We start from the raw sequence: 27,349 nt of genomic DNA on the forward strand, positions 1-27,349 counted from the left end.
ATTTAATTAGTGTGCCTTTAACCCCTTCACGACCATGGACGGATCTTTCCGTCATGGATCGTGTCCCGGTAATCCCCGCCCCCTGCCGCGGGCAGGCGGCGTGGATCGGCACACATATCAGCTGTTTTCAACAGCTGACATGTGTGCCTACATGTTCCGAGTGGAATCGCATTCCACCCGGAACATTAACCCCTTAGATCTCGCTGCCAAAGTCTGGCAGCGAGATCTATATGCGCGCGGCCATCTTTTTTTCTTACCGCCGCCCCCTCCGGACGTCACGTGAGTGATCACGTGACGTTCGGTGGTTGCCATCGTAGCACAGGGTCATGTGATGACGCCTGGTGCTAAGAACTTTCACTTTCATTCTTCCTCGGCACGGAGCAGAGGAAGAAAGAAAGTGACTGAATCTGCTGATTACAGCGGTATTGCTGTGATCAGCAGATAGCGATCAGCAATCGGATTGCTGATCGCTATAGCCCCCTAGGGGGACTAGTAAAATAAAATAAAAAAAGTAAAAAAAAAGTTTTAAAAAATTAAAAAAAAAAACAAAAACCTAAAAGTTCAAATCACCCCCCTTTCCCCCCATTGAAAATTAAAGGGTTAAAAAATAAATAAATATACACATATTTGGTATCGCCGCGTTCAGAAATGCCCGATCTATCAAAATATAAAATCAATTAATCTGATTGGTAAACGGCGTAGTGGCAAAACAAAAAAATTCCAAACGCCAAAATTACGTTTTTTGGTCGCCGCAAGTTTTACGCAAAATGCAATAACAGGCGATCAAAACGTAGCATCTGCGCAAAAATGCTACCATTAGAAACATCAGCTCGAGACGCAAAAAATAAGCCGTCACTGAGCCATAGATCCCAAAAAATAAGAACGCTACGTGTTTTGGAAAATGGCGCAAAACGTGCGCCACTTTTATTGGACAAATTTTTGAATTTTTTTTAACCCCTTAGATACAAGTAAACCTATACATGTTTGGTGTCTACAAACTCGCACCGACCTCAGGTATCATACCCACACATCAGTTTTACCATATAGTGAACACCGTGAATAAAACATCCCAAAAACTATTGTGCCATCACACTTTTTTTGCAATTTTTCCACACTTGGAATTTTTTTGCTGCTTTCCAGTACACCATATGGTAAAACTTATGGTTTCATTTAAAAGTACAACTTGTCCTGCAAAAAACAAGCCCTCATATGGCAAGATTGACGGAAAAATAAAAAAGTTACGGCTCTCGGAAGAAGGGGAGCAAAAAACAAAAACGCAAAAACGGAAAGTGCCCCGGGGCTGAAGGGGTTAACAGCCTCAGGATGAGCAAAGCTCTGCCGAAGTTGTTAATTTTTTAAATGCAATGTCAATCTTTGATAGCAGCATTTAACATGTGTCAACGATGGGCTATCATTCTGCGCCCATCAGTTCACCAGTGATGTAATTACAGGGCACCGATGGGTTGCCATGACAGCCAGGGGTCTGCTGATGACCCATATGCCTGTCATTATGATACTCCTGTGAAAGCCAGCGTTTAGATAGCGTTTATAGGAGATCATGATTTTAGAAATATATGGCAATGCTGATGCACTGCAATGTATAGCATAAGCCATCAGACGATCGCATCTTTAAAAATAAAAATAATTAAGATTTTAAAATGATAAAAGAAACAGCTAAAAAAAACAAGGTTCAAATTATTCCCTTTTGCCCCATAAAAAAAAAAATAAATAAAAGAAATAATACACATATTTGGTATCGTTACGCTCCTAAAAGTCCTATCAATCAAAATATAAAATAAACAGCTTAACAAGAAAAAAATCTAAATGTCAGAATTACATTTTTTTGGGCCACCACACCATTGCAATAAAATGAAGTAAGAGGAGCTCAAAGTATCTGCATAATCAGTGCTTCAGGCTATGTGCGCACGCTACGGATTTACCGCGGATTTTCCGCAGAAAATGTCTCTAACATTTCTGCAGTCATTCCCCAGCAAAACCTATGGGTATAAAAAAAATGCTGCGTTTTTTTTTTATATCTGCGTATTTACCCGCGGAATTTCCGCTGCGGAATTAATGAGCATGTCCCTTCTTTTCTGCAGGTACCTGCGGTTTTTGCCATACATAATGGTAAAAATCTGCAGGGACCAACTGGCGGAAAAAACGCGGCAAATCCACGGCAAATCCGCACCAAAACAAGGCAAAACTGCATGCAGATTTCGTTGCGGTATTGGTGCGTTTTTTTACTGAAGGTGCGGGATTCTTTCAGAGGGTCCGTTTTTTTCTTAAGAAAAAGTCAGCTTCTAGTGCGCACATGGCCTTAGCGTCATCGCTCTCTGAGCTGTCTATTGTTTATCTTCTATTGTATTATAATAGGTATAATAAGGACTAGTAATTAACTGTGTTAAATATTTTTTGGTTGAAGCCTAAGGGCGGCTTTGCACACTACGACATCGCAGGTGCGATGTCGGTGGGGTCAAATTGAAAGTGACGCACATCCAGCATCGCATGCGATATCGTAGTGTGTAAAGCCTTGATGATACGATTAACGAATGCAAAATCGTCGTAATCGTATCATCGTTGCAGCGTCGGCGTAATTCATAATTACGCTGACGCGACGGTCCGATGTTGTTCCTCGCTCCTGCGGCAGCACACATCGCTGTGTGTGAAGCCGCAGGAGCGAGGAACATCTCCTACCGGCGTCACTGCGGCTTCCGTAGGATATGCGGAAGGAAGGAGCTGGCAGGATGTTTACATCCTGCTCATCTCCGCCCCTCCGCTCCTATTGGCCGCCTGCCGTGTGACGTCGTTGTGACGCCGCACGACCCGCCCCCTTAGGAAGGAGGCGGGTCACCGGCCAGAGCGACGGTCGCAGGGCAGGTGAGTGCGTGTGAAGCTGGCGTAGCGATAGTTTTCGCTACGCCAGCTATCACACGATATCGTACCTGCGACGGGGGCGGGCACTATCGCGTGCGACATCGCAGCATCGGCCTGCGATGTCGCAACGTGCAAAGCCCGCCTAAAGTGGAAACGGACAATGTTGTTCCTCTTGTTTTTAGTATTTTGTTTAGTGTCTCTAGAACCCAGGTATGTGGATACTATGAATCCTATTACAACTTTGTAACCATGTACTAATTGCCTTTATTCCGTACCTGGTATATTACTGTTGTTTAATAAAAAAAATTTAAAAAAAAAGAAAGAAAAAAAAAAAGTATCTGCGTAATTGTACTGTCCTGGAGAATCATACTGTTAAGTCAAATTTACCGTATAGTGAATATCAGAAAGAAAGAAAGAAAAAAAAATAAAAAAATTGTAAAATTGCATTTATTTATTTATTTTTTTGCAAATTCAGCACACATGGAACTTTTTTCCTGCTAGGTAGTGCATCTTAAAAATGAATGGTATCATTCAAAAGTACAACTTGTCTGCAAAAAAAACAAGCCCTAACATGGCTATGTGAATGTGTCGCCCAAGGATATGGGGTACTCGGTCCTGGGCAGTGTATAACTGGGGAATGTCACTGTGGTGGCTGTTGCCCAGTTCCGTGCCCTGGGTGCTCTTTTAAAAGGGGGAATATTTACAGGGGATTAGAATAATGTTCACACGTGACGCCACTTGCGGTTTTACGGCTATGAGGATGGAGCCGCCGCTGCATAGCTTTCACTACTGGGGCTGGTGTTAGTGGCAGCCTGGATGTTAGGCCCTCTGCAAGCAGGGCCGGACCACAGAGGATACGTGATGTAGATGGGTGTTGAAAGAAGGTAGGCCACACAATGGGTTCCAGTGTAACTGGTTCTTTTACTCATGGCAAGCTGCTACTGGTCACCGGAGGCCGGCTGGTCTCAACTGCAGGTCCCCTTTGTCCTAGTGCCGGTTTAGTGACCTGGTGTCTTCTTTCCCCTGCACCTGTCTTTGGTTGGTGGGTCCCCGTGGAATAGAGCAGCTGGGGGTCCCCTCCTGGCTGTCTCTTACAGCAGTCCGTATGACAGTAGCGTGAACTCTGTGGGGTTGGAGTCTCTGGTCCTGTCCCCTGTTCTCCCATTGCTACCGAATCCCGAACTTCAAGGTCAGTGAGGTTCTTAATGGTGCCCTCACTGTGCAGATTTGATCAGGTCTGCTTGGTGCTTTTGCCTGACCCAGAATTCTGTACCCAGTTAGTGAGTAGTTCCGGGAGTACTCCATCGCAACTAACTGCCTGGTCCCTCACCGTTCACTCCCCTGACAGTCCTTCCTCTCTCTTTCACTGTCACCTCTCGACTACTCACTACTGTCTGTACACTGTCTGCCCCACCCACCTGGTCATCTAGTGGACTGGATTGGCTCCACCTCTAGGCGGCCATCCATTTTTGGGGAAAACAGGTATTATCTGGAGTGTATGGATGTGACCAGCACTGGTCTTCTGGGTCCCTAGGGTGTAGGCCCTGCATCTTGGTGGGGATGCAGTACCTTGTAGCATTGTAGCACCCTGAGGGGGCGCTACATGAATAAAAAAAAAAAAAAAAAAGAAGAAAAGAAAATGGAAAATCACCCGATTGTGAATGGGTTAAGGATGGCTTTGGCTGAGGTAAGATACTGGTTTGCAGGTGTTTGTTAAGTATTTGCTGCTGCTTCTCTTGGCTCAAGTCCAGCCAGGTGTTTATCTCCTCAGTTTCTCAAAATGCTATAACTACCGTAGTTACTTCCAAGCTCAGTCCAGTTTTCTTGGTGTTGCCCACACCAATATCTCAACAAGTTGCCAACTTCTTGCACCTGTTCTTTGTTATGTTTACATCTGGCCTCTTAAAACAAGGTAAAACAAGGTAATGCATCATTTCAAGCGAGTCTTTAGTTTACGTATGCTATGCTGCTATCCTGCAGTAAACCAGTCCCAGTTTGGATACTTTGCTGTTGTTAGGCTGCTTTCACACTACGTTTTTTTAACATGCGTCCTGAACGTTTTTTTAACGCAAAAACGGATCCAGTGCAAATGCGTTTTCATTTCAATGCATTTGCAATGGACTCGCGTCAACATGCGTGCGTTATAGTGAGGATCCAGCGAGTTGCAGTTTAACATTTTTCAAAAACACTACTTGTAGCGTTTTTGAGCTGCGTTTAAATACTGCAAATTGCTGGATCCTGACTATACTGCATGCAAACGCATGTGAACGCTGGCATGCTGATAGACAGGATCCTGCTTGCTCTACTGAGCATGCCCAGAAACCAGCCTCGGGTGATCAGTCCCTCTCTCCCCCTCCCTCTCTCCCCCTCCCCCACCTGAGAGTTGCAGACACTCGTAACCAAGATAAATATCGGGTAACCAAGCAAAGCGCTTCTCTTAGTTACCCGATGTTTACGTTGGTTACGTGTGCAGGGAGCAGGAAGCCCGGCTCCTAGCGCCTGCGGATGCTCGTAACCAACGTAAACATCGGGTATCCAAGCAAGTTACCCGATATTTACCTTGGTTACGAGCCTCTGCAGCTGTCAGAAGCCGGCTCCCAGTCTATCACGTTCAGTTCCACTGACTCCCGATCACATGACTCCAATGCCCGCCCATAAACTTCAAGTGACAGGATCCTGCAAAATAACACATGCGTTTGCATGCGTTTTTGTTTGCTGTAAAAGCAGGATCCGCTTTTACAGCAAAAAAACGTTCATGACGCATGTTAAAAAAAAACGTAGTGTGAAAGCAGCCTTAACAGTTTTTTCTTAGTGGAAGCTACCATGCTGTATTTACCTCTCTATTATACATGTGATTACCGATAGCTATTCTGGACAATTCCAGTCTCCATTTACTTCTGTTATACCTGTGAGTAACCAGCTCCCTGATGGAAGATACCAAACTGAATTCCTGTCATTAAAGGGAATCTTTCACCACGTTTTTGCTACCCTATCTGAGAACAGCATAATGCTGTCATTTTGATTAAATCAATGTTTCTCTGCTGCAGATCTAGCAGTTATACAGAGGTTATGACTATGCCTGACTACCTGCAGCACGCCAAGTAGTCCTCTAATGATAATCTCCTGCTGATTAAACAATGATTTTATCAAAACTACACTAAGCAGCCCAGTAAGTGAAATTACTGGAATTAGGATCTCTGCCCCTACATTATGCTGCTCCCAGATTAGGTGGCAAAAACCTGGTAACAGATTCCCTTTAAGTGTAACCCAGCTGGAAGATAACATCCACATAACTGGCTCTGCTTCTTCTGCACTGTAAGTGCATTGACACACAAGACAGACATCCCAAAAGGCCCGGCTGCATCCTGCGGAAAATTGAGTAATAAACAATGATATACAACAAATTGATAATAAATGAGGTATTGGTTCATATTTTGGCCAAAATACATAAGCTCGTAAACACAATTCTGCGAGTGCATTTGCCATTGTGACCTGTATTGGCTAGTGGGTTTTTTTGGTGATTTTTTAAAATTTTTTTTTACATTTTATGGAATACCATTTGGAAATGCCATAAATGACCAAGATGACAATAACTCTTTAAAAGGGGTTGTCCACTATTCGGACAACAGCTTCTCAATTTGTACTGTATGTTTCCCCCTTTTAAAATAATAACACATTCTCAACTCTGGTGCTTATGTCATTCTAGTGACGTTCTCACTCGCTCTCCCAGTGATTGCATAACATTCTTATTTCACACAAGTCCTGTGGCCAATGCGGAGGAGAGGGAGGGACTAATCTCACCTCCATTGTCAGCTGATGCAATTATCGCACTGCACTCGGATGTCACCGGAGTACAGTCCAATGTTTCACTCGCACCCATAGACTTGTATGGGTGCGAGTGACACGTCTCTCGCTGACAATCGCAGTATACTGCGACTTTTCACTCATCTAGAATCTGGATGAAAAAAAAAGCTGACCATCTGCTCTCCCTCATTAAATAACATTTGTCCGAGTCCAATGCAACATTTTCTCGCACTGCACTCGTCCGAGTCATACGCTCGTGTGAGCATACCTTAAGTGCTAGGGCAGAGTCACACTGGCGTATGAAAATCTTGAATTGCACTTATTCCCATGTAAGACAATGCTGCAACTCAGATATATGAGTTTTTTCTCAGCCCTAATTGGACTGAGGAAAAAAATCCCAGCATGCGATCTCTCATCACTTGCACCCATACAAGTCTATGAAACATCGGACTACACTTGGATGTCATCCAAGTGCAGTGCGATATACACACAGCATGATAATGGAGGAGATGGAGAGATTTGTCCCTCCCTCTCCTCCGCAGCTGTGATCCGATCACAACATCGAATCATAGTCGCATGACATTCGTCTCATGCTCACAGCAGAGCAGGAGCCGAGGGTCATCATTAGCATATCACATCCAATGCTCTCGTATCAGATGCCATACGTTCAGGTGACTCCAGCCTTATTATTTTAAAAGGGGAAAATAAAAGGATTGTGGACAACCTGTTTAAATAAAAAATGCTGAGCAATATCTTATACTCTTATTTTACAATGTGTTACCTGTATTCAGTTTATTGTAATCTAGGACTATTGTTGTTATTTTTGTTAATGTGTAACTTAAAAGTTATGCAGACAGACATCTTGTTATTGATAGACATGACACAGATATGAAAAAACACCATAAGAAATGCATTTGCTGCTGCTAATTTGCATTATACAAGTCCGAAATGAACATGGAAACTATATCATGAAATGTTATTGCAAAAGGGAAAGTTATACAAAACAGTAGGAAATTGTTAAATAAAGGGAATCTGTGTGCCCTTGGTTTAATTGGTTTGCATTCCCCACGTCTCCCTCACTAGTGATTGACAGTTCTGGCTTGCCTGGAGCAGCACTTACTGTAGAAAAGAGCTCAGGAAAGCCAGCACTGCCAATCAGCAGTAAGAGAGGCAGAGGCATGCAAAACCAGAGGGTGGTTCGGTGTACTGAGCAACTTGGCCACACCAAGAGTCCAATGAACATTCTAATTAGCATATTTGATTAAAAGGAATCTCTCAGTAGGATCAACCCTTCAAAACAGTTTATATGGGCTTGCGGGTCATGGAGAGCTGATAAAAAATGATACCTTGATATCTGCAATTTGATGTCTTATTCCAAAGAAATCCATGTTTTTCTTTTATGTAGATGAGCTGTTACAATCTATGGCCTGGACACAGATCTACATGAGAATCTGCCTCCAAGGATTAAATTAAATGAAAGGATGCATTACCAGTGTGAGACATGTAATGACTGACACTTTGCTCTCATAATCATACACAGCACTGCAGTGAGATCAGAGCTAACACAGGACAGCAGAAGTCAACTTTGTGTTGTTACAAAAACTTATACTTGTATTTTCACAGTGCTGGCATCTCTGCTTCACAGCTGTGCCTGACTACAAGTAACAGAATACAGCACAGTAGAACATTGGTCTCATTGCAAACATATTTGCACTGATGTCAGCTCTGTAGATTTCTCTAGAAAAAGACATTGGATGGCAGATATCAAGGTATCAATTTATTCAGCTTTCTATGACCTACATGCCAATATAGATGATGAACGAGGATTGATCACACTGACAGATTCACGTTGAACTTCACTTTTGTCAAAGTGGAGAGAGCCATTAGAATACTAAAGGCCCTGTCACACACAGAGATAAATCTGTGGCAGATCTGTGGTTGCAGTGGACAATCAGTGCCAGGTTTGTGGCTATGTACAAATGGAACAATATGTCCATGATTTCACTGCAACCACAGATCTGCCATAGATTTATCTCTATGCGTAAAGTGGCCTTTAGGCTATGTCTGCACTTTGCGTCGAGGTAGTTGCAGTTCTAAATGCATCCTCTGGCAGAAATTGCTTTTGCCAAAGTTGCTTTTGGCCACAGAAACGCGATAAAAACGCGTGCGTATTTACCGCGTTTTAGCCGCGTTTTTAGCTCTTTTTACATGCTTTTTCATTGCTTAAACTCATATGCGTTTTGAACATTTAGACACTGCTAAATAAAGTTTAAACATACAAACACTATGAAAAAAAAGGAAAAGAAAAAATAATTATTTATATTAAAACAAAAATAGTTATATTTAATATAATTATAGCGGTTTTATAATATTTATGGCTAAAAAGACAATAAATTAATATTTTTTATTAATTTAATTGTCGGACTATGTGTGTGTGTAAAGGGACATATCATTCCATTATTTTGATGTCAGAAACGCATGCGTTTATGTAGTGTAAAACGCATGTTTTCTGCACCAAAAAAGCAGGTAAAACGCTGGAACTGATATTTCTTGCTTTTTGCAACTTCTCATTGACTTCAATGTTAGCAAAACGCAGCCCAAATGGCAAAAACAATTGACATGCTGCGTTCAAAGAAGAGTTTTTGCCCAAAATTATGCAAATTAAATGCAGCGTTTTGAACAGCAAAGTGCGCACAAGAAATCCCCATTTCCCATAGACTTTGCTGGAAAATCAAAACGCATGCATTTTGGCATGAAAACGCTGCAGCTCAAAACGCAGCTGAAACACAGGTAAAAACGCAAAATGCGCACATAGCCTAAAGGTGCAATTTTCATACACACAAGGCTACATTCTTAGTTTATACTGACAGTCTGGGCTCACTGACTCCCTTTAACCTCCAAAGAGTGTTTTGTAATTCCAGTTACCTTTAACCTTTGTCATTAAACAGATTGAATAGTCTGCCTGGCATATAAAAGTAAAAAAAAAAAAAATTACAATGACTACCGTAAAGAATCAATCTTGTAGTAGCAAGGATGCTGAAGAGAATGAGGTGCTGCTGTGCCAGAGAAGACATGGCGCTCCAATGAACCTTAACCATGTGCATTCAAAAGAGGTGTAATAAAAGGAAAGCACTGAGTGAATCAGAAAAACAAACCTTCAGGGATGGTGCAGGATGAGTGAGATTTACAAAGGTCCTACCATGATGGGGAATGAATATATGAAACATGTCAATCATATTTATTGCGCTTTGGTCTTCGGCTTTAATCCCCCCGACCTGTGCCATTATAAAAATTTACTGCACCAGATTAAAGCTCATGCTCCTGCAATCTAGCAGTAGCAAGTCAGATCCAAAGCTGTCAGACACAGCTGGGGACCCTGGGGTGAAAAAAGAAATGGTTTATCATTGCATCTGTCTCTCTTTTGCCAAGTACATAGAGCTCATTGAGTGCTACTGTATGTACTGCATAGAAGCACTGGCAATTAGTAATGGGCAAGCACTAAAATGCTCTAATGTTCGTTTTTTGATTCAAGCTGGTCAGACGCTCGGACAAGCTTGACATGAGTAAGAGCAATATGGAAAGTCAATGATTGGTCTGTTTGGGTCTCCCCCCACATACAGCCAGCCATAATCAGAGCCTTTTCGTCGGGAAAGAGGGGTTTGGGTTTGTTTTTTTTTCAGTTTTTTGGTCAAACTATGTCCAAGTATGTTGTTTTATTCCCCAGGAGAGCCATTCGGAGAGTACACATCATGTAGTGAAGCAATCCTGTGCTTGTGGTCGTTTTTCACGGACTAAATATCAGAGCAGCCGCAATACTCGGCCGAGCTCTGTGTGTACCTGAGCTCTCTGATGCTCGATCGAGTAGTGGCAGTGCCGAGCCCGCTCGCTCATCACTACTGGCAATCCCACTGCTTTTATTGGACCTGGCAGCAGTGACAAAGAACACAGTCAGCCACGAGATTTGCAGAGCCAGTGGAAACGGCTGACTGAGTCCTGTATCACTGCTGTCTCTCTTGTCATGTGCAGTACACCCGGCTTCACTGCGCATTGCCAAGGAGGCAGAGATGTGCAAATCATGCCCCTCACGCATAACCTGATTATTGAGAGGACTACCATTACATCATTACCAGTCACCCTTTAATCAACATAATGTGACCACAGCTATTAATTTTAGGCATATGAGGAAATGATTAAGCCACTAAAAGGAGCTTGTTAGGAGTGGTATAAAGGGATCAATAAATGCATATTTCCAGTTTAGGGAGCCTGAGGAAGCTGACAAGTATGCCTGGCACAGTCAACAACACTTGTTAAAGGGGTTATCCGGCTTCTTTGATTTTTTTTTTTTATTTCCCTATTGGGCTACATTGGGGCAGGTAAGTAGATAGAGACCACTTACCTGCCCTGCTGTCAGCCCCTCTCCCCCGGCTCAGAGCGGTCATGTGACCGCTCCTGCCGCGATTTTGCTGCTTCCGGTCATTTCATGTCAACATGGGCAGGGCCATGTTGACATGCAAATGTGGAACAGCATGTTGCCGCCCTGCTGGGCGGGTACAGTATGAGTCCCCGCCCCCTTCCCTGCACCCTCCCACACATTCCCCCGCACCTCTTTTACTCTCCAGTAACCTCCCCCTGCACTGCTGTGGGGTCCGTGCCCTGGGGGAGGGGCCTGGCGGCGGCTGCCATGGTGTCAGCGCCAGCACCAGGCCCTCTGCCCAGGATCGCACATTCAAATGTACCGGCATCGCAGATCACAGATGCCGGTACATTTGAAAGTGCTGATGAGAAGCAGCGCAGCGCTGCTTCTCATCACTGTCCCTCCCGCTGTCTGTGCTCTCTTCAGCACAGCGGTAACATCACTACTGTGCAGATATGTCCAGAGCACAGACAGCTGGCGAACGTGCAGGAGCGGCGGGGACCGAGGAAGGGTGAGTATGTACTCCCTACATGTGTTCCCGATGGGGTGGGGGTGCGCAGAGCCATGTGTGCAGAGCCATGTGTGTGCGTGTGCAGAGCCATGTGTGTGCGTGTGCAGAGCCATGTGTGCGTGTGCAGAGCCATATGTGTGCGTGTGCAGAGCCATATGTGTGCGTGTGCAGAGCCATATGTGTGCGTGTGTAGAGCCATATGTGTGCGTGTGCAGAGGCATATGTGTGCGTGTGCAGAGCCATATGTGTGCGTGTGCGGTGCAGAGCCATATGTGTGTGGTGCAGAGCCATATGTGTGCATGTGCGGTGCAGAGCCATATGTGTGCGTGTGCGGTGCAGAGCCATATGTGTGAGTGTGCGGTACAGAGCCATATGTGTGTGTGTTCGGTACAGAGCCATATGTGTGCGGTGCAGAGCATACGTGTGCGGTGCAGAGCCATATGTGTGCATGTGCGGTGCAGATAAACAAACAATACCAATATACACGAAGAGTCTCGTGCCATAATTAGCATATGGAGGAAGCCATATACAGAATATAGATAGAACCCTGAAGAAAAAATCTGTACAAAGACTTTGTAGTTGAAAATAGAGCCAAATTTTATTCAGTACAAAAGACAACAATCAAAGTGATAAAAAACTTTTTTTCATAGAGACAGATGGTGATAATTACCAGATGGTACCCATATACCAACCTGGCACACATTGCATGTAAAAACCAGTCAAAGAGCAAAAAACTACCCCAAACAGATGATCCAACAGAGGGGGAGTCACTTAGCATAAGGTTGTAACACCCAATGTCTGGAGTTGGATACTAAACTAGGTTCAATAGGTACGACTATAACCACTAGCACTATGCTTTAAATGTCCACTATTCTTAACCACCTACAATATAACCACTGCTGAGTGCAAAGGGCTATCCATGTGGTGAGTGGTCATTCTAAGGGAACCCCAAGCTAACCACTGGGGCTATAGATTAAAAGTGGAAAAAGTACCATACAAGAACAAAGTGATGCATACCAAACACATGGACCACCATGTGCTAAGTGGATAAAAAGCAACTACTGACTGCTAAACAGTACCCGGTGCCAATAATACTAAACAGACCAGCTACAAATGCACAAACGTGTCTCACTAGTGGCACAAGGTGACAAAACACACAGCAATATCGTACCTGAGGTATGGTATATGGGAGAGGAGCCCCGACCTATAGGTTTCGTAATTCTTCTTCCGGGGGTTCCCAGTTTATGCACTGGGAGCTTGGGGAAGGTGAGTGTACAGCTCCTTTCTATGAGTACTGGTGCTGTGTGGCAGCCATTGTTCTGGTTGTTTTGTGTAGATGGGACGGCGTGGCTTGGAGCCATGGGGGCGCTGCCTTGAAGCATGGGTCTTGTTGGGACCCGGTCACTCTCAGCCCTTAGCCACATTGAGGCCTATTTTAGACCCATGGTAAGGTTTTAATATTAGAGAGTGTAGGTACTATCCCAACTGGGTACACCTTGGCGTTGGTGGGATAGCTTTATGCTTTTTTTGATCAAAAACAATGTTTACTAAGTACCCTATGTTTATATGCACTATGCTTTTATTTAGTTACAGCAGGGTATGTTTTCACAATTTTTCCCTTGGTTTCTTGAAGCATGGGTGTTGTGAAGCACCAGGTCAACTGCCCTGCTTGCTGCTACTGCACAACACAACACAACTGGTTCTTAGGAAGAAGAATTACGAAACCTATAGGTCGGGGCTCCTCTCCCATATACCATACCTCAGGTACGATATTGCTGTGTGTTTTGTCACCTTGTGCCACTAGTGAGACACGTTTGTGCATTTGTAGCTGGTCTGTTTAGTATTATTGGCACCGGGTACTGTTTAGCAGTCAGTAGTTGCTTTTTATCCACTTAGCACATGGTGGTCCATGTGTTTGGTATGCATCACTTTGTTCTTGTATGGTACTTTTTCCACTTTTAATCTATAGCCCCAGTGGTTAGCTTGGGGTTCCCTTAGAATGACCACTCACCACATGGATAGCCCTTTGCACTCAGCAGTGGTTATATTGTAGGTGGTTAAGAATAGTGGACATTTAAAGCATAGTGCTAATGGTTATAGTCGTACCTATTGAACCTAGTTTAGTATCCAACTCCAGACATTGGGTGTTACAACCTTATGCTAAGTGACTCCCCCTCTGTTGGATCATCTGTTTGGGGTAGTTTTTTGCTCTTTGACTGGTTTTTACATGCAATGTGTGCCAGGTTGGTATATGGGTACCATCTGGTAATTATCACCATCTGTCTCTATGAAAAAAAGTTTTTTATCACTTTGATTGTTGTCTTTTGTACTGAATAAAATTTGGCTCTATTTTCAACTACAAAGTCTTTGTACAGATTTTTTCTTCAGGGTTCTATGTGCGGTGCAGAGCCCGATGTGGGGCTGTTATTTGCAATGCTGTAGTGATAACAGGTCAGTGCTGAGGCTGAATACTGACAGGGAATGTGTGTGCAGGGGGCGGGCAGGGGGTGGGGCTGGACACTGAGGCTGGGTGGTGACAGCTGACTGAGGTTTTGCACAGGAAGTGGTCATGTTTGCTGGAGCTGAATGTAAAAAAGAGCTGCAGAGAATAAAGGGATAATTCAAGAGGAACAAAAGTTAGAAAATATATTTTATTTATATGACAATACAGCACAGATAAACTCAAAAAATTTTGTTAAGCTAATGTCGGACAACTCCTTTAATGGAGAGCTTCAGAGATCTAGCTGTCATCCAACTGCTATATATGTATGCAGGAAATGTGTCACAATATGAGAGCAGCATGATGTAGTGCAGATACTCTTACCCAGTAAGGCTAGTTTCACACTTGCGTTGGACGGCTTCCGTAGCATTGCGTTGTGTGGATGTGTTGCATATAGTGGCACAACGCAATGCTACGGATCGTACAAAATAACGGAAAGTGTTATTTATTTATTTATTTTTTCTTCTTTACAGTACCGGCAGCCGACTATTGAGAACGATCAGCTGATCGCTCTTAATAGCCGGCGGCCCAGCGCTCTCACATGCCGGCGGCCGAGCGCTCAGCTGAGCGCTATAACATGCCGGCGGCCGGGCGATCAGCTGAACGTTCGGCCACCGAGAAATAAAATAAAGTTTGTGATTAAAAAAAAAAAGAAAGAGCATGCGCAGTGAAAAATAAAGGTTTCCGCTGCTCAAAAAAAACGTTACATGCAGTGTTCCATCCGCCCGGCGCAGCGTCAAAATAACGATGCTGCGTCGTCCAGCGGATGCAACGCTGACACTTGCGTTACAGTGCGTCGTCCATACAAGTCTATGGAGAATAGCGCAGTGCGTTAACGGACTGCGCTATTCTCCATAGTGACGGACTGCGCTGAACGCAAGTGTGAAAGTAGCCTAAATGACACAGGGCTGGAATCAGGGCTCTATCCCTACATTATGCTGTTCTTAGATAAGTGACAGACTCATTTTTAAAAGGAAAGTTATCATCAGAAAATTACATTGTTTAAATCAGATTGTTGTGTTACATGTATATTTTTCACATCAATCTTTACTTTAAAAAAAAAAAAGTAATCTTGCAGTTTTCAAACTGGCCATTACCATGTATTGCTGTTTGTTTGCAAGTCATGTAGGCTTGGACTGAAGCAAAAAATGGTTCACAATTGATGGTTTATCAATCTCAATTAAAAAAAATACATTGTAAAAAAAAAAAGATGTATTGGGAGTTTGAGACGTAACTTCTGACTTCCGGACAGTCAGAAGTTGCGTCACAAGATGGCACTGCGAGCCTGGAGCGGTGTCGGTAAAAGGTGAAGCCATCAGAAAGTGAGTATGTGACGGGCCAGGGGGCTATAAAAAAACCAAAAACAAAACACTGGAGTAGTATTGGAGCCAAATAATGTCATGAAAACTAATTTTATTCCATAAGGCTACATTCACACTTCTGTTTTTTTGCATCAGTCATAATCCGTTTTGCGAGTGATGGGACGGATGAGTCGCAGATTGTTGTAAAAGAGATGCAACGGATCTAAAAAAAAAAAAGGATCTGTTGTATTTTTTTTTTTCTGTGTGAAAGGTCATTTGTTATGGAAGATTTATGTGAAGCCATCCCGGGAGGGAGGGGGGGGGGGCAGAAAGAGAGAAAGAAAGAAAAAAAAGAAAGAGAGAGTGAGCGAAAAAGCGATAGAGAGAAAGAGCAAGAGCGAGAGAGAGAAAGCGAGAGAGAGAAAGCGAGAGAGAGAAAGCGAGAGAGAGAAAGCGAGAGTGACAGAGAAAGAGAGAAAGAGAAAGCGAGAGAGAGAAAGAAAGAGAGATAGAGAAAGAAAGATAGAGAGAGTGTGAGAAAGAAAAAGAGAAAGAAAGAGAAAAAGAGAGAGAAAAAGAGAGAGAAAGAGAAAGACAGAGAGCGAGAGAAAGAAAAAAGAGAAAAACAGAGAGAGAGAGAGAAAAAAACAGAGAGAGAAAGAGAGAAAGAGAGAGGGAAAGAAAAAGAGAGAAAGAGAGAGATAAAGAAAGAGAGAAAGCAAGAGAAAGAAAAAAAGAGAGAAAGAGAAAAAAAAGAGAGAAACAGAGAGAGAAAAAGAGAAAGAGCGTAAAAGAGAAAGAGAGAGAAAGCGAGAGAAAGAAAAAGAGAAAGCGAGAGAAAGAAAAAGAGAAAAGAGAGAGAAAGAGATAAAAAGAGAGAACCCAGAAAGGAATTTACACATCTGAACATGCTCGGTTGCTAAAAGACGGAACAGTCACCAGAATTCGTCATTTCACGGATTGACAATCAGTCACTCCACAATTGATCCGTCGCACGGCGGATGCAACGCGGGGCCATCAGTCGTTAATAGAAGTCTATGGGGAAAAAACTGAAACCTGCAAAATATTTTGCAGGCTACCGTATTTACTCAGGGCGACGGATTGTGACTGATACAAAAAGACGGAAGTGTGAAAGGAGCCTAAAATGGTAGAACCTAGTTAAGGGGAACCTGTCAGGTGCAATATGCACCCAGAACCACGAGTAGCTCTGGGTGCATATTGCTAATGCTTGCCTAATTGTCCCTGTATATAGTAGCATAGATAAAGTATTTCTAAAGATCCTTTATAATATGCTAATGAGGCCAGTGACTAGTTGCAAGGGCGTTATGTCCCTTGGCTAGTTGCCCCCCTTAGCATGTAAGCACAACACTATGGGCCTGCTAACATGCTAATGATTGTGCAGCGTCAGATGTATGGTCAATCTCACCGCTCTCTGTTGCCACCACCCCCGACGCTGTATTTCAGCTCAGTGCACATGATAAGAAGTACTGGACTTCCAGTCATGCGTACTATGAAATCGGGTGTACGCGTCCCGGCTTCAATCTGGTGTAGTGCACATAACCGAAAGTCCGGGGAAGTTCTGATCGTGCTCACTGAGCCGAAAACCAGTGGTGGCAGCAGAGGTGAACATGACGATAATTCTGACGCTGCGTATTCATTAGCATGTTAGCACGCCCACAGGGGGTGTTTTAAAATGCTAAAGGGGCCAAGAGAACTAATGCCCTTGCGACTAGTCCGTGGCCTCATTAGCACTTTATAAAAGATCTTTAGAAATACTTTTTCTAAAGATCCCTTTATCTATGCTACTAGATGGACGGTTAAGCGGGCTTTACACTCTACGATATATCTAACGAGATGTCGGCGGGTTCACGTCGTAAGTGACGCACATCCGACATAGTTAGTAATATCGTAGCGTGTGACAGCTATGAACGAGCAGAAATACTCACCTTCTCGTTCATCGCTGACACGTCGCTAATTTTCTAAAAATCGAACGTCCGGTTGTTCAATGTTCCTGAGGCAGCACACATCGCTCCGTGTGACAACCCGGGAACGATGAACACAGCTTTCCTGCGTCCCGCTGGCAATGCTGAAGGAAGGAGGTAGGCGGGATTTTTACGTCCCGCTCATCACCGCCCCTCCGCTTCTATTGGCCGTCCGCAGTGTGACATCGCTGTGACGCCGAATGTCCCTCCCCTTTCAGGAAGTGGATGTTCGCCGCTCACAGCGAGGTCGTTTGGAAGGCAAGTACGTGTGACGGGGGGTTACAGCATTGTGCGACACGGGCAACAAGTTGCCCGTGCCGCACAAACGATGGGGGCGGGTACGATCGCAAATGCGATAGCACGATTAATTGAAGCATGTAAAGCAGCCTTTAGGCAGAGAGTAGCAATATGCACCCAGAGCTGCTCATGGTTTTGGGTGCATATTGCACCTGACAGGTTCATTTCAAAACTAAACATTCAATTAAAATAATGTAATGGAATTAGTAATGCAATGATTTGGAAATATCTTACACCTAAATTTTACTCATAACAGAGCATAGAACAGAGATCAGAAGGCTAAAGTTAGACATTTTTATGTTTCACTTGAAAAAAAATTAACTAATTAAGAAAAAGATGGCAGCAATGCATCTCAAAATGTTGGGACAGGATTAACTAAAGGCTGAAACAGTACATAACATCATAAAAATACTCTGGAGAAATCCATGTGCACATGGGGCAAGATTGATGGACAATATTGGATGCTCGTGATCTCTGTCTCAGGCGACTCTGCATTAAAAATCAAGCATGATTCGATCAAACAAAACACTGCATAGGCTCAGAAACTCTTCCAGAAATCCTGGTCTGTAAAAACGGTTGGCTGTGCAATCCACAAATGCAAGAGAAAGCTCTATCGAGAAAAGAAGACACATATCAACACAATCTAGAAACGCTACTGTCTTTTCTGGGTTGAAGATAATTAAAAATGGATGCAAAAATGGAAACCTGCTGTGTGCTCAGATGAATCAAGATTAGAAACTCTTTAAGGCATGTGCGCACGTGTGTGTATTGCATGCATTTACACTGTGTCTAACTAACACTGCAGCTTAAATGCATGCGTCCTGCGTCCCCTGCACAATCTATGAAGATAGTGCATAATCCTTGCGCACAATGCTTTTTTGAACGCAGAGAATTGGATGCTGAAATTTTGATCCAAATCGGTGCGTTCAAAAATGCAGCATGTCACTTCTTTTGTGCGCTTTGGATGCTGCTCCCACTCTGTTTATGGGAGAGGCTGCATCCAGAGCGCATGAAATCGGCATCTATTCTGCTGAAGCACTGCATCCATGACGCAGTGTTTCTGCAGCGATTTGAAGCGCATATGTGCTAACAAATCGTTGCAGAATTTTCAGCATGTACGTGCGCACAAGCCCTTATGGAAAAAACAAAAGTAGTGTCCTGCGGACTTAAGAGGAGAGGGACCATCCAGCTTGTTATCTGTATACAATTCCTGCATCTCTGATGGACTGAGGCTGCATTAGTACTTATAGCAGATTCAGTTTACACATCTTGAAAGATAAAATCATAGCCGAGGATTATACTGAGATTTTAGAACATGTGTTCCCATCCGGGCAATGTCTATTTCAGGGAAGGCCTTGCATATTTCAGGAAGGCAGTGCATCCATCATAACAGCATGGCTTCACAGAAGAATTCAGCTGCAGTCCAGACCTTTCACCAAAAGAAAATACTGTATTTGGTGCATTATGTGCCGCCCCGTGCCAGCAGCCGGGCTGCCCGGATCCAGATCCGCGGTGGCTCGAGGGGTCTCCGGACCCGGGGGTCGTGCGACCACTCAAAATGAAGGAGGTATTTACAGGGGATTGTGTTAGAATTTGTGACGCCACCCGTGGTATGTGGTAATTTGGAGTACCACCGCTGCAGCTGGGAGTACCCGGGGGTGATTGAATGGGGCAGCCAGGTGTTAGAACCCTCCACGGGTAGGGGGAATGCCCCGGGACTCGGTGATGGTGAGGGGGAGTGCCGTCGGGTGTGAAGGGGTCACTTGCGTACTCACTCAGTCCATTAAGCTGAGACCGACAACTGGATAAACCAAAGTTCTGGACACCGCTGCTGCTGAGGGGAGCTAGTTGGGGTCCCGTCCCCAATGGTGCTGCCTGGTGATCCATGACCTGCCTCCTGGCACTAAGTTTAGTTCTCTTTTGGTCCCGGTAGTATGGAACTTGCCGGGTCCAGCTCCCCACTATGGCTAAGTGTGGGAGCTTGCTCTCAGGGTTCACGGTTGAGATTTTCTGGACCGTTTGAGTAGAAAGTCCTATCCCCCCTCGTGGCGCTAGTATCCCAATTTTGGAGCTGGTGGAGAGCGGATCTTTAAGGCTTTGTTCTCATCGGGTACATTGTCAGGTTGCCTGAAGCTACTCCCTGACCTAGGGTCCACGTACACAGTCATGCCCTGGTCCCAGCCCGGTGATGGTGCAAGGCGGCCGCCGGCTGTGCTCCTCAACAGTTCCGTGCCCCTTGCCACGATCTCTTGCGACCGCTCCTCTAGGCCCAGACCACCGTCTGCCACTTAGATAGCTTCCTAGGAGCCCTGCTCCTGACCTCCTCTCTCCTTCATTTCCAGACTACAACTCTCTCTACTCATGACACTCCTGACCTCCCCTAACCAACCCCCCAAATGGGCGACCCTATTCCACTCAGGCCGTCCACTGGTGTGTCTGGTGGGTGTGGTGCAGAGTGTACCTAGGATTTTGATTAGCTGATGTAGGCAAAACCATGTGGTTGGGGACCCGTAACCAAGAAGGAGGTGGATATTGCACGGGAGGGCAGATTGTGCAATACCCTGTTACGACCTGATAGTCCAGGGTGTCACACATTATAAGACAAAAAATCTGGCAAGAATCCTACCTCAGGCAATGATAGGACAACATTCCACTCTTAAAACTCCAGCAATTGGTCTCCTCACTTCCCAGAGGTTTACAAACTGTTGTAAAAAGAAGGGATGCTAGAAAATGGTAGACATGTAAATGCCCAAACTTTTTTGAGATGTGGTGCTGCAATCAATTTCTAAATTAGTTGTTTTTTTTCCAAAGGAAATGGAAATTTTTCTTGTTATCCTAGCATGCTACACAGCTTCTAAACTTTTGGGAATTGAGGCTGTACAATATAAACTACAGTTACAAATAGGTATCAGAGTAGTTACTAGTCTTTAGTATCAATTAAAATCTGAACTGTATTCTATTGCGCAATCATTTTATACTCACCACCTGGAGTTTGCTGGTTGTCTGGGCTTGTTGAAATCCATCTATTGGAACACAGTGATCTGCATGTCCGTTGCAGAAGCAGCTTCCTTTAACAATGAAGTCATAAACAGCATAGTGTGCTAGCGACTGTGGTTTAATATCCCAGCTCTTATTCTGACATGGACAGCTTTGTTGCTTCAGCAGCTGTACACGTAGGTTTGTAATCTTCAGCAAGTCTTGAGCCTTCTCACTGTAGGGATCCACAGCTGTATAAGGTGGAGGCATTGCTCTGTAAATAACCTAGTGATATATAGATAAATAAGACTTGGTAAGACATAAGACTAGGTAGAAAGTAATGCATATACGGTACTTGACAATGAATTGCAATTGTATAGGTTTACACTGGTAACAGACCACATAAGCACTTTCATACACACTTGTGTACAATGCAATGCACTTAAAAACAAAAAGATTCTCTGACAAATTTTTTTAGGGAGTGGTTCATGTTACATTTTTTTTTAATTATAGTATTTCAGTGCCTGTGTTTTTGTTGTTTTTTTTAAAGTTATTTCAAGTGTTATCAAGTTAAAGGGGTTATCCGGCTTATTTTAAGTTTTTTTCATTATTACCCTATTGGGCTACATTGGGGCAGATAAGTAGATAGTGAGCACTTACCTGCCCTGCTGTCACCCCTCTCCCCCGGCACAGAGTGGTCATGTGACCGCTCCTGCCGCGATTTTGCTCCTTCCGGTCATTTCATGTCAACATTGGCAGGGCCATGTTGACATGCAAATCTGGAAACAGCATGTCGCCGCCCTGCTGGGCTGTACAGTGCGATGAGCCCCGCCCCCTTCCCTGCACCCTCCCACACATTCCCCCGCACCCAGTACTCTCCGCGCAATCTCCCCCTGCACTTCTGTGGGACCCGTGACCTGGGGGCGGGGCCTGGCGGAGGCTGCCATGGTGTCAGCTCAAGAACCGGGCTCCCTGCTCAGGATCGCACATTCAAATGTACCGACATCACAGATCACAGATGCCGGTATATTTGAAAGCGCTGATGAGAAGGAGCGCTGCTTCTCATCACTGTCCCTCCCGCTGTCTGTGCTCTCTTCAGGACAGCGGTGACGTCACTACTGTGCTGATATGTCCAGAGCACAGACAGCGTGCGAACGTGCAGGAGCGGCGGGGACCGAGGACGGGTGAGTATGTACTCCCTACATGTGATCCCTATGGGGGGGGTCGGTGCAGAGCGCAGTGTGTGCGTGCGGTGCAGAGCCTGATGTGTGTATGCGGTGCAGAGCCTGATGTGTGTATGCGGTGTAGAGCCTGATGTGTGTTTGCGGTACAGAGCCTGATGTGCGTGTGTGTGGTGCAGAGCCTGATGTGCGTGTGTGCGGTGCAGAGCCTGATGTGTGTATGCGGTGCAGAGCCTGATGTGTGTATGCGGTGCAGAGCTCGATGTATGCGGTGCAGAGCCTGATGTGTGTGTGCGGTGCAGAGCCCTATGTGTATGCGGTGCAGAGCCTGATGTGTATGTGTGGTGCAGAGCCTGATGTGTGTATTCGGTGCAGAGCCTGATGTGTGTATGCGGTGTAGAGCCTGATGTGTGTGTGCGGTGCAGACCCTGATGTGCGTGTGTGCGGTGCAGAGCCTGATGTGCGTGTGTGCGGTGCAGAGCCTGATGTGCGTGTGTGCGGTGCAGAGCCTGATGTGCGTGTGTGCGGTGCAGAGCCTGATGTGCGTGTGTGCGGTGCAGAGCCTGATGTGCGTGTGTGCGGTGCAGAGCCCGATATGCGTGTGTGCGGTGCAGAGCCCGATATGCGTGTGTGCGGTGCAGAGCCCGATATGCGTGTGTGCGGTGCAGAGCCTGATGTGCGTGTGTGCGGTGCAGAGCCTGATGTGTGTGTGTGGTGCAGAGCCTGATGTGTGTATGCGGTGCAGAGCCTGATGTGTGTATGCGGTGCCTAGCCCGATGTATGCGGTGCAGAGCCTGATGTGTGTGTGCGGTGCAGAGCCCTATGTGTATGCGGTGCAGAGCCTGATGTGTGTGCAGTGCAGAGCCCTATGTGTATGCGGTGCAGAGCCTGATGTGTGTGTGCGGTGCAGAGCCTGATGTGTGTGTGCGGTGCAGAGCCTGATGTGTGTATGCGGTGTAGAGCCTGATGTGTGTATGCAGTGCAGACCCTGATGTGCGTGTGTGTGGTGCAGAGCCCGATGTGTGTGTGCGGTGCAGAGCCCGATGTGTGTGTGCGGTGCAGAGCCCGATGTGTGTGTGCGGTGCAGAGCCCGATGTGTGTGCGCGGTGCAGAGCCCGATGTGTGTGTGTGCGGTGCAGAGCCCGATGTGTGTATGTGGTGCAGAGCCTGATGTGTGTGTGCGGTGCAGAGCCCGATGTGTGCATACGGTGCAGAGCCCGATGTGTGTATGCGGTGCAGAGCCCGATGTGGTGGGGGGTGCAGAGCCCGATGTGGGGCTGTTATTTGCAATGCTGTAGTGATAACAGGTCAGATGCTGGGGCAGAATATACTGACAGGGAATGTGTGTGCAGGGGGCGGGCAGGGGGAAGGGCTGGACACTGAGGCCGGGCAGTGCCAGCTGTGACTAGGAGGTTTAGCACAGGAAGTGGTCAGTTTGCTGGAGCTGAATGTAAACAAAGAGCTGCAGAGAATAAAGGGATAATTCAAGAGGAACAAAAGTTAGAAAACAAAAAATAACAATGTAGGGGTGTTTTATATGACAATACAGCACAGATTAGCTTAAACTCAAAAATTTTTATGTCGGACAACCCCTTTAAGTCAAGTCTTTAGTGGATCATGGGATTCCAAACTTTTGATCACAATTTGTAATGTAAAAAAAAAACCAAAACACCACTACAGCTAGAAAATGCTGTGATTTCAATATGACCAAACTGTAACCTGGTGCAAAACAAAAATATGCAATGTATTGTCTTTAGATTTTCCTGTTGTCTCACTGCAGCATATTTTGCCTACAAAAACGAAAAGAAAAAAGATTAAAAGATAAACACTACCAAAATTAGTGTGAAGGCAGAATAAAAAAAAAATAAAATCTGACATTGGCCATTAAAAAGGTATGTCCAGTTGGAGATTTTTAAATTTGGAAAAATAGTGAAACTTCAGCAGAAATCCAAAGAATGACTCTTACATTGCAGAATTTCAGTTTAGTCACCCATAGGTCCACACGCAGACTAACCTTATTCACTGGGGCCAAGCTCTATGACATAGACTCTATGTAGTAACCTAACCAGTCACGCTGCACAAGCAGTCCGATATGTGGACAGCATGGTATAGAGAAGTTAAAGCTGAGCCGAATAACTTATATTGATTGAGTCTCAGATTCTAAATATACATGATTCCAGGAAATGACAGCTACCTCTACATGCAGTCATACATGCAAGACTGTAACTCATTGAGTAGAACCGCTCATTGAACGCATATAAACATAGGGGATTTCAATCAATAAAATACTAGTTTTACTGAAACATTTCCCACAAAAATGAACATCCATCTCATCAGCTCCTCCTGCTTTATAATACCTTGCTAACAGATTTTATACCATTTTTACCATGAGAAGTTACCTTTTAAAAAGGTAAAAGTCATTTGTTGAAGCAGTTTTCAAATATTTGGTGGGAAATTTGTATTAGGCTGGAAACACATCTATGCGAGTAAAATCGGTCCGACTGGGCTGAAAAAAACTCGGCTGATTTTAGTTCACGTTAGGTCCGAGTGCAACGCAAGTGCGATGCTATTTCTGAATAAATTAATGATTTTACTAGCGTGTGTAATGCGTATTTTTTACCATATCATCTGACATTCAGCTCTGCTACATGGCCGCTGACAGCAGACACAGACAGCCATGTAGCAGAGCTGAATGGCAGATGACAGCAGACACAGACAGAGCCGCACTGTCAGAATGAACTCGGGTGAACTTCACCCGACTTCATTGTCATGCTGCAGCTCTGTCTGTGCCGCGTCCTGATTAGCGGTCACCCGTGAAGGGATCACCGGTGACCGCTAATCCCCTGAGTGACTGAAGTTAGTAGCCCTCTCTCATACTCCCCGATCCCCGGCGCGGCGCGGCACGGTGTTCACACTGCTCCGGCGGCTTTTACTATTTTGAAAAAGCCGGCCGCTCATTAAACAATCTCGTATTCCCTGCTTTCCCCGCCCACAGGCACCTATGATTGGTTGCAGTGAGACACGCCCCCACGCTGAGTGACAGGTGTCTCACTGCACCCAATCACAGCAGCCGGTGGGCGTGTCTATACTGTGCAGTGAAAAAAATAATTAAATAATTAAAAAAAACGGCGTGCGGTCCCCCCAATTTTAATACCAGCCAGATAAAGCCATACGGCTGAAGGCTGGTATTCTCAGGATGGGGAGCTCCACGTTATGGGGAGCCCCCCAGCCTAACAATATCAGTCAGCAGCCGCCCAGAATTGCTGCATACATTAGATGCGACAGTTCTGGGACTCTACCCGGCTCTTCCCGATTTGCCCTGGTGCGTTGGCAAATCAAGGTAATAAGGAGTTAATGGCAGCCCATAGCTGCCACTAAATCCTAGATTAATCATGTCAGGCGTCTCCCCGAGATACCTTCCATGATTAATCTGTAAGTGACAGTAAATAAACACACACACCCGAAAAAATCCTTTATTAGAAATAAAAAACACTAACAAATTCCCTGGTTCACCAATTTAATAAGCCCCAAATAGCCCTCCATGTCCGACGTAATCCACGATGGTCCAGCATCGCATCCAGCTCTGCTGCATGAAGGTGACCGGAGCTGTAGAAGACACCGCCGCTCCTGTCAGCTCCACGCGGCAACTGAGGTGAGTAGCGCAATCAGCTGAGCTGTCACTGAGGTTACCAGGATCCAGCAGTGGCCGCGGGTAACCTCAGTGACAGCTCAGCTGATCGCGCGGCTCTCTTCATTTGCTGCGTGGAGCTGACAGGAGCGGCGGTGTCTTCTGCAGCTCTGGTCACCTTCATGCAGCAGAGCTGGAAGCGACGCTGGACCATCCTGGATTACGTCGGACATGGAGGGCTATTTGGGGCTTATTAAATTGGTGAGCCAGGGAATTTGTTAGTGTTTTTTGTTTCTAATAAAGGATTTTTTCAAATGTGTGTTATTTACTGTCACTTACAGATTAATCATGGAAGGTATCTCGGGGAGACGCCTGACATGATTAATCTAGGATTTAGTGGCAGCTATGGGCTGCCATTAACTCCTTATTACCCCGATTTGCCACCGCACCAGGGCAAATCGGGAAGAGCCGGGTACAGTTCCAGAACTGTCGCATCCAATGTATGCGGCAATTCTGGGCGGCTGCTGACTGATATTGTTAGGCTGGGGGGCTCCCCATAACGTGGAGCTCCCCATCCTGAGAATACCAGCCTTCAGCCATATGGCTTTATCTGGCTGGTATTAAAATTGGGGGGACCGCACGCCGTTTTTTTTAATTATTTAATTATTTATTTCACTGCACAGTATAGACACGCCCACCGGCTGCTGTGATTGGGTGCAGTGAGACACCTGTCACTCAGCGTGGGGGCGTGTCTCACTGCAACCAATCATAGGCGCCTGTGGGCGGGGAAAGCAGGGAATACGAGATTGTTTAATGAGAGGCCGGCTTTTTCAAAATAGTAAAAGCTGCCGGAGCAGTGTGAACGCCGTGCAGCGCCGCACTGGTGATCGGGGATCGGTGAGTATGAGAGAGGAGGGGAAAATGACTGACAGACTGTGAGAGAAGGACAGAGATAGTGACGGACCGACAGAGAGAGAATAGAGACTGAGAGGGAGAGACCGACTGACAGAGAATAGTGATTGACAGACATTGTGAGACATCACTCGTTTCCAGTGTTTTAGGAAACATGCGAGAAATGTATTTAGAAAATCGCATGTCACTAGGATGGTGTGAGTGCCGTCCCGTGACATCCGATTATTTACACGCTCCCATAGACTTGCATTGGAGAGACTCGCAGTAGAAACTCGCAAAAAAGCAGCATGCTGTGATTTTTTTCTCAGTCCGGTTTGGACTGAGAAAAAAAAAATCGCAGATGAGAGCTGAATCATTCACCAACATGTGTCCAATTCCAATGTGAGATTTTCTCACATTGCTCTACTGCGAGAAACTCGCAAGTGAGAAGCAGCCCTTAATGGCAGAGTGGATCCCCTACTAAGATAATCAGGACATGTATGGGTATTTTTATAGGACCATTTTGACAGCATCAGAAGTTATAGGGATTCCAACTATTAACAACGGAAATGAGAATGTCCAGTTGTCAATTTATTATAGTATTTCCAAGAGTAATACCAGAGGAACAACACATGCTGGCTGCTCAAAAATGTACATTATATTTAATGGATAATTCATGTATTTACTAAAACAAGCATGTCAGCTGAGCAGACAGGTTCCCTTTAATCATCATGTAAGGCAGCATTCACAACACGTTTTACCCTATGTATGGTAAACCATAAGGTAAAATATGATGAGAACATAGCCAGATTTGACCCCTATAAGCTGCGGCCACCACCAGTGAGCTCTTATATACTGCATTCTAGAATACTGTATATAAGTGCATAGGCCACTCTGTATAACACAAAAAACAGCTTATTATACTCACCTGGGGGGTGGTCCGGTCCTATGGGCGTCACTGGTCTCGGATTGTTGCCTCCGCTCTTCCTT

General features: G+C 45.1%; 1 protein-coding gene across 1 annotated transcript in view; it reads right to left on the bottom strand.

The window, feature by feature from the left end:
- The window catches only part of NTN4 (netrin 4), a 313,859-nt gene that overhangs the window by 122,600 nt on the left and 163,910 nt on the right, over positions 1-27,349 (bottom strand). Inside the window, exon 3 of the mRNA XM_075344817.1 lies at positions 20,666-20,944. Coding sequence (XP_075200932.1) covers positions 20,666-20,944 — 279 coding nt within the window. The remainder of the gene's footprint in view (positions 1-20,665; positions 20,945-27,349) is intronic.

Source organism: Anomaloglossus baeobatrachus, chromosome 4 (genome assembly GCF_048569485.1).
Source record: "Anomaloglossus baeobatrachus isolate aAnoBae1 chromosome 4, aAnoBae1.hap1, whole genome shotgun sequence".
Classification (NCBI taxonomy): Eukaryota; Metazoa; Chordata; class Amphibia; order Anura; family Aromobatidae; genus Anomaloglossus; species Anomaloglossus baeobatrachus.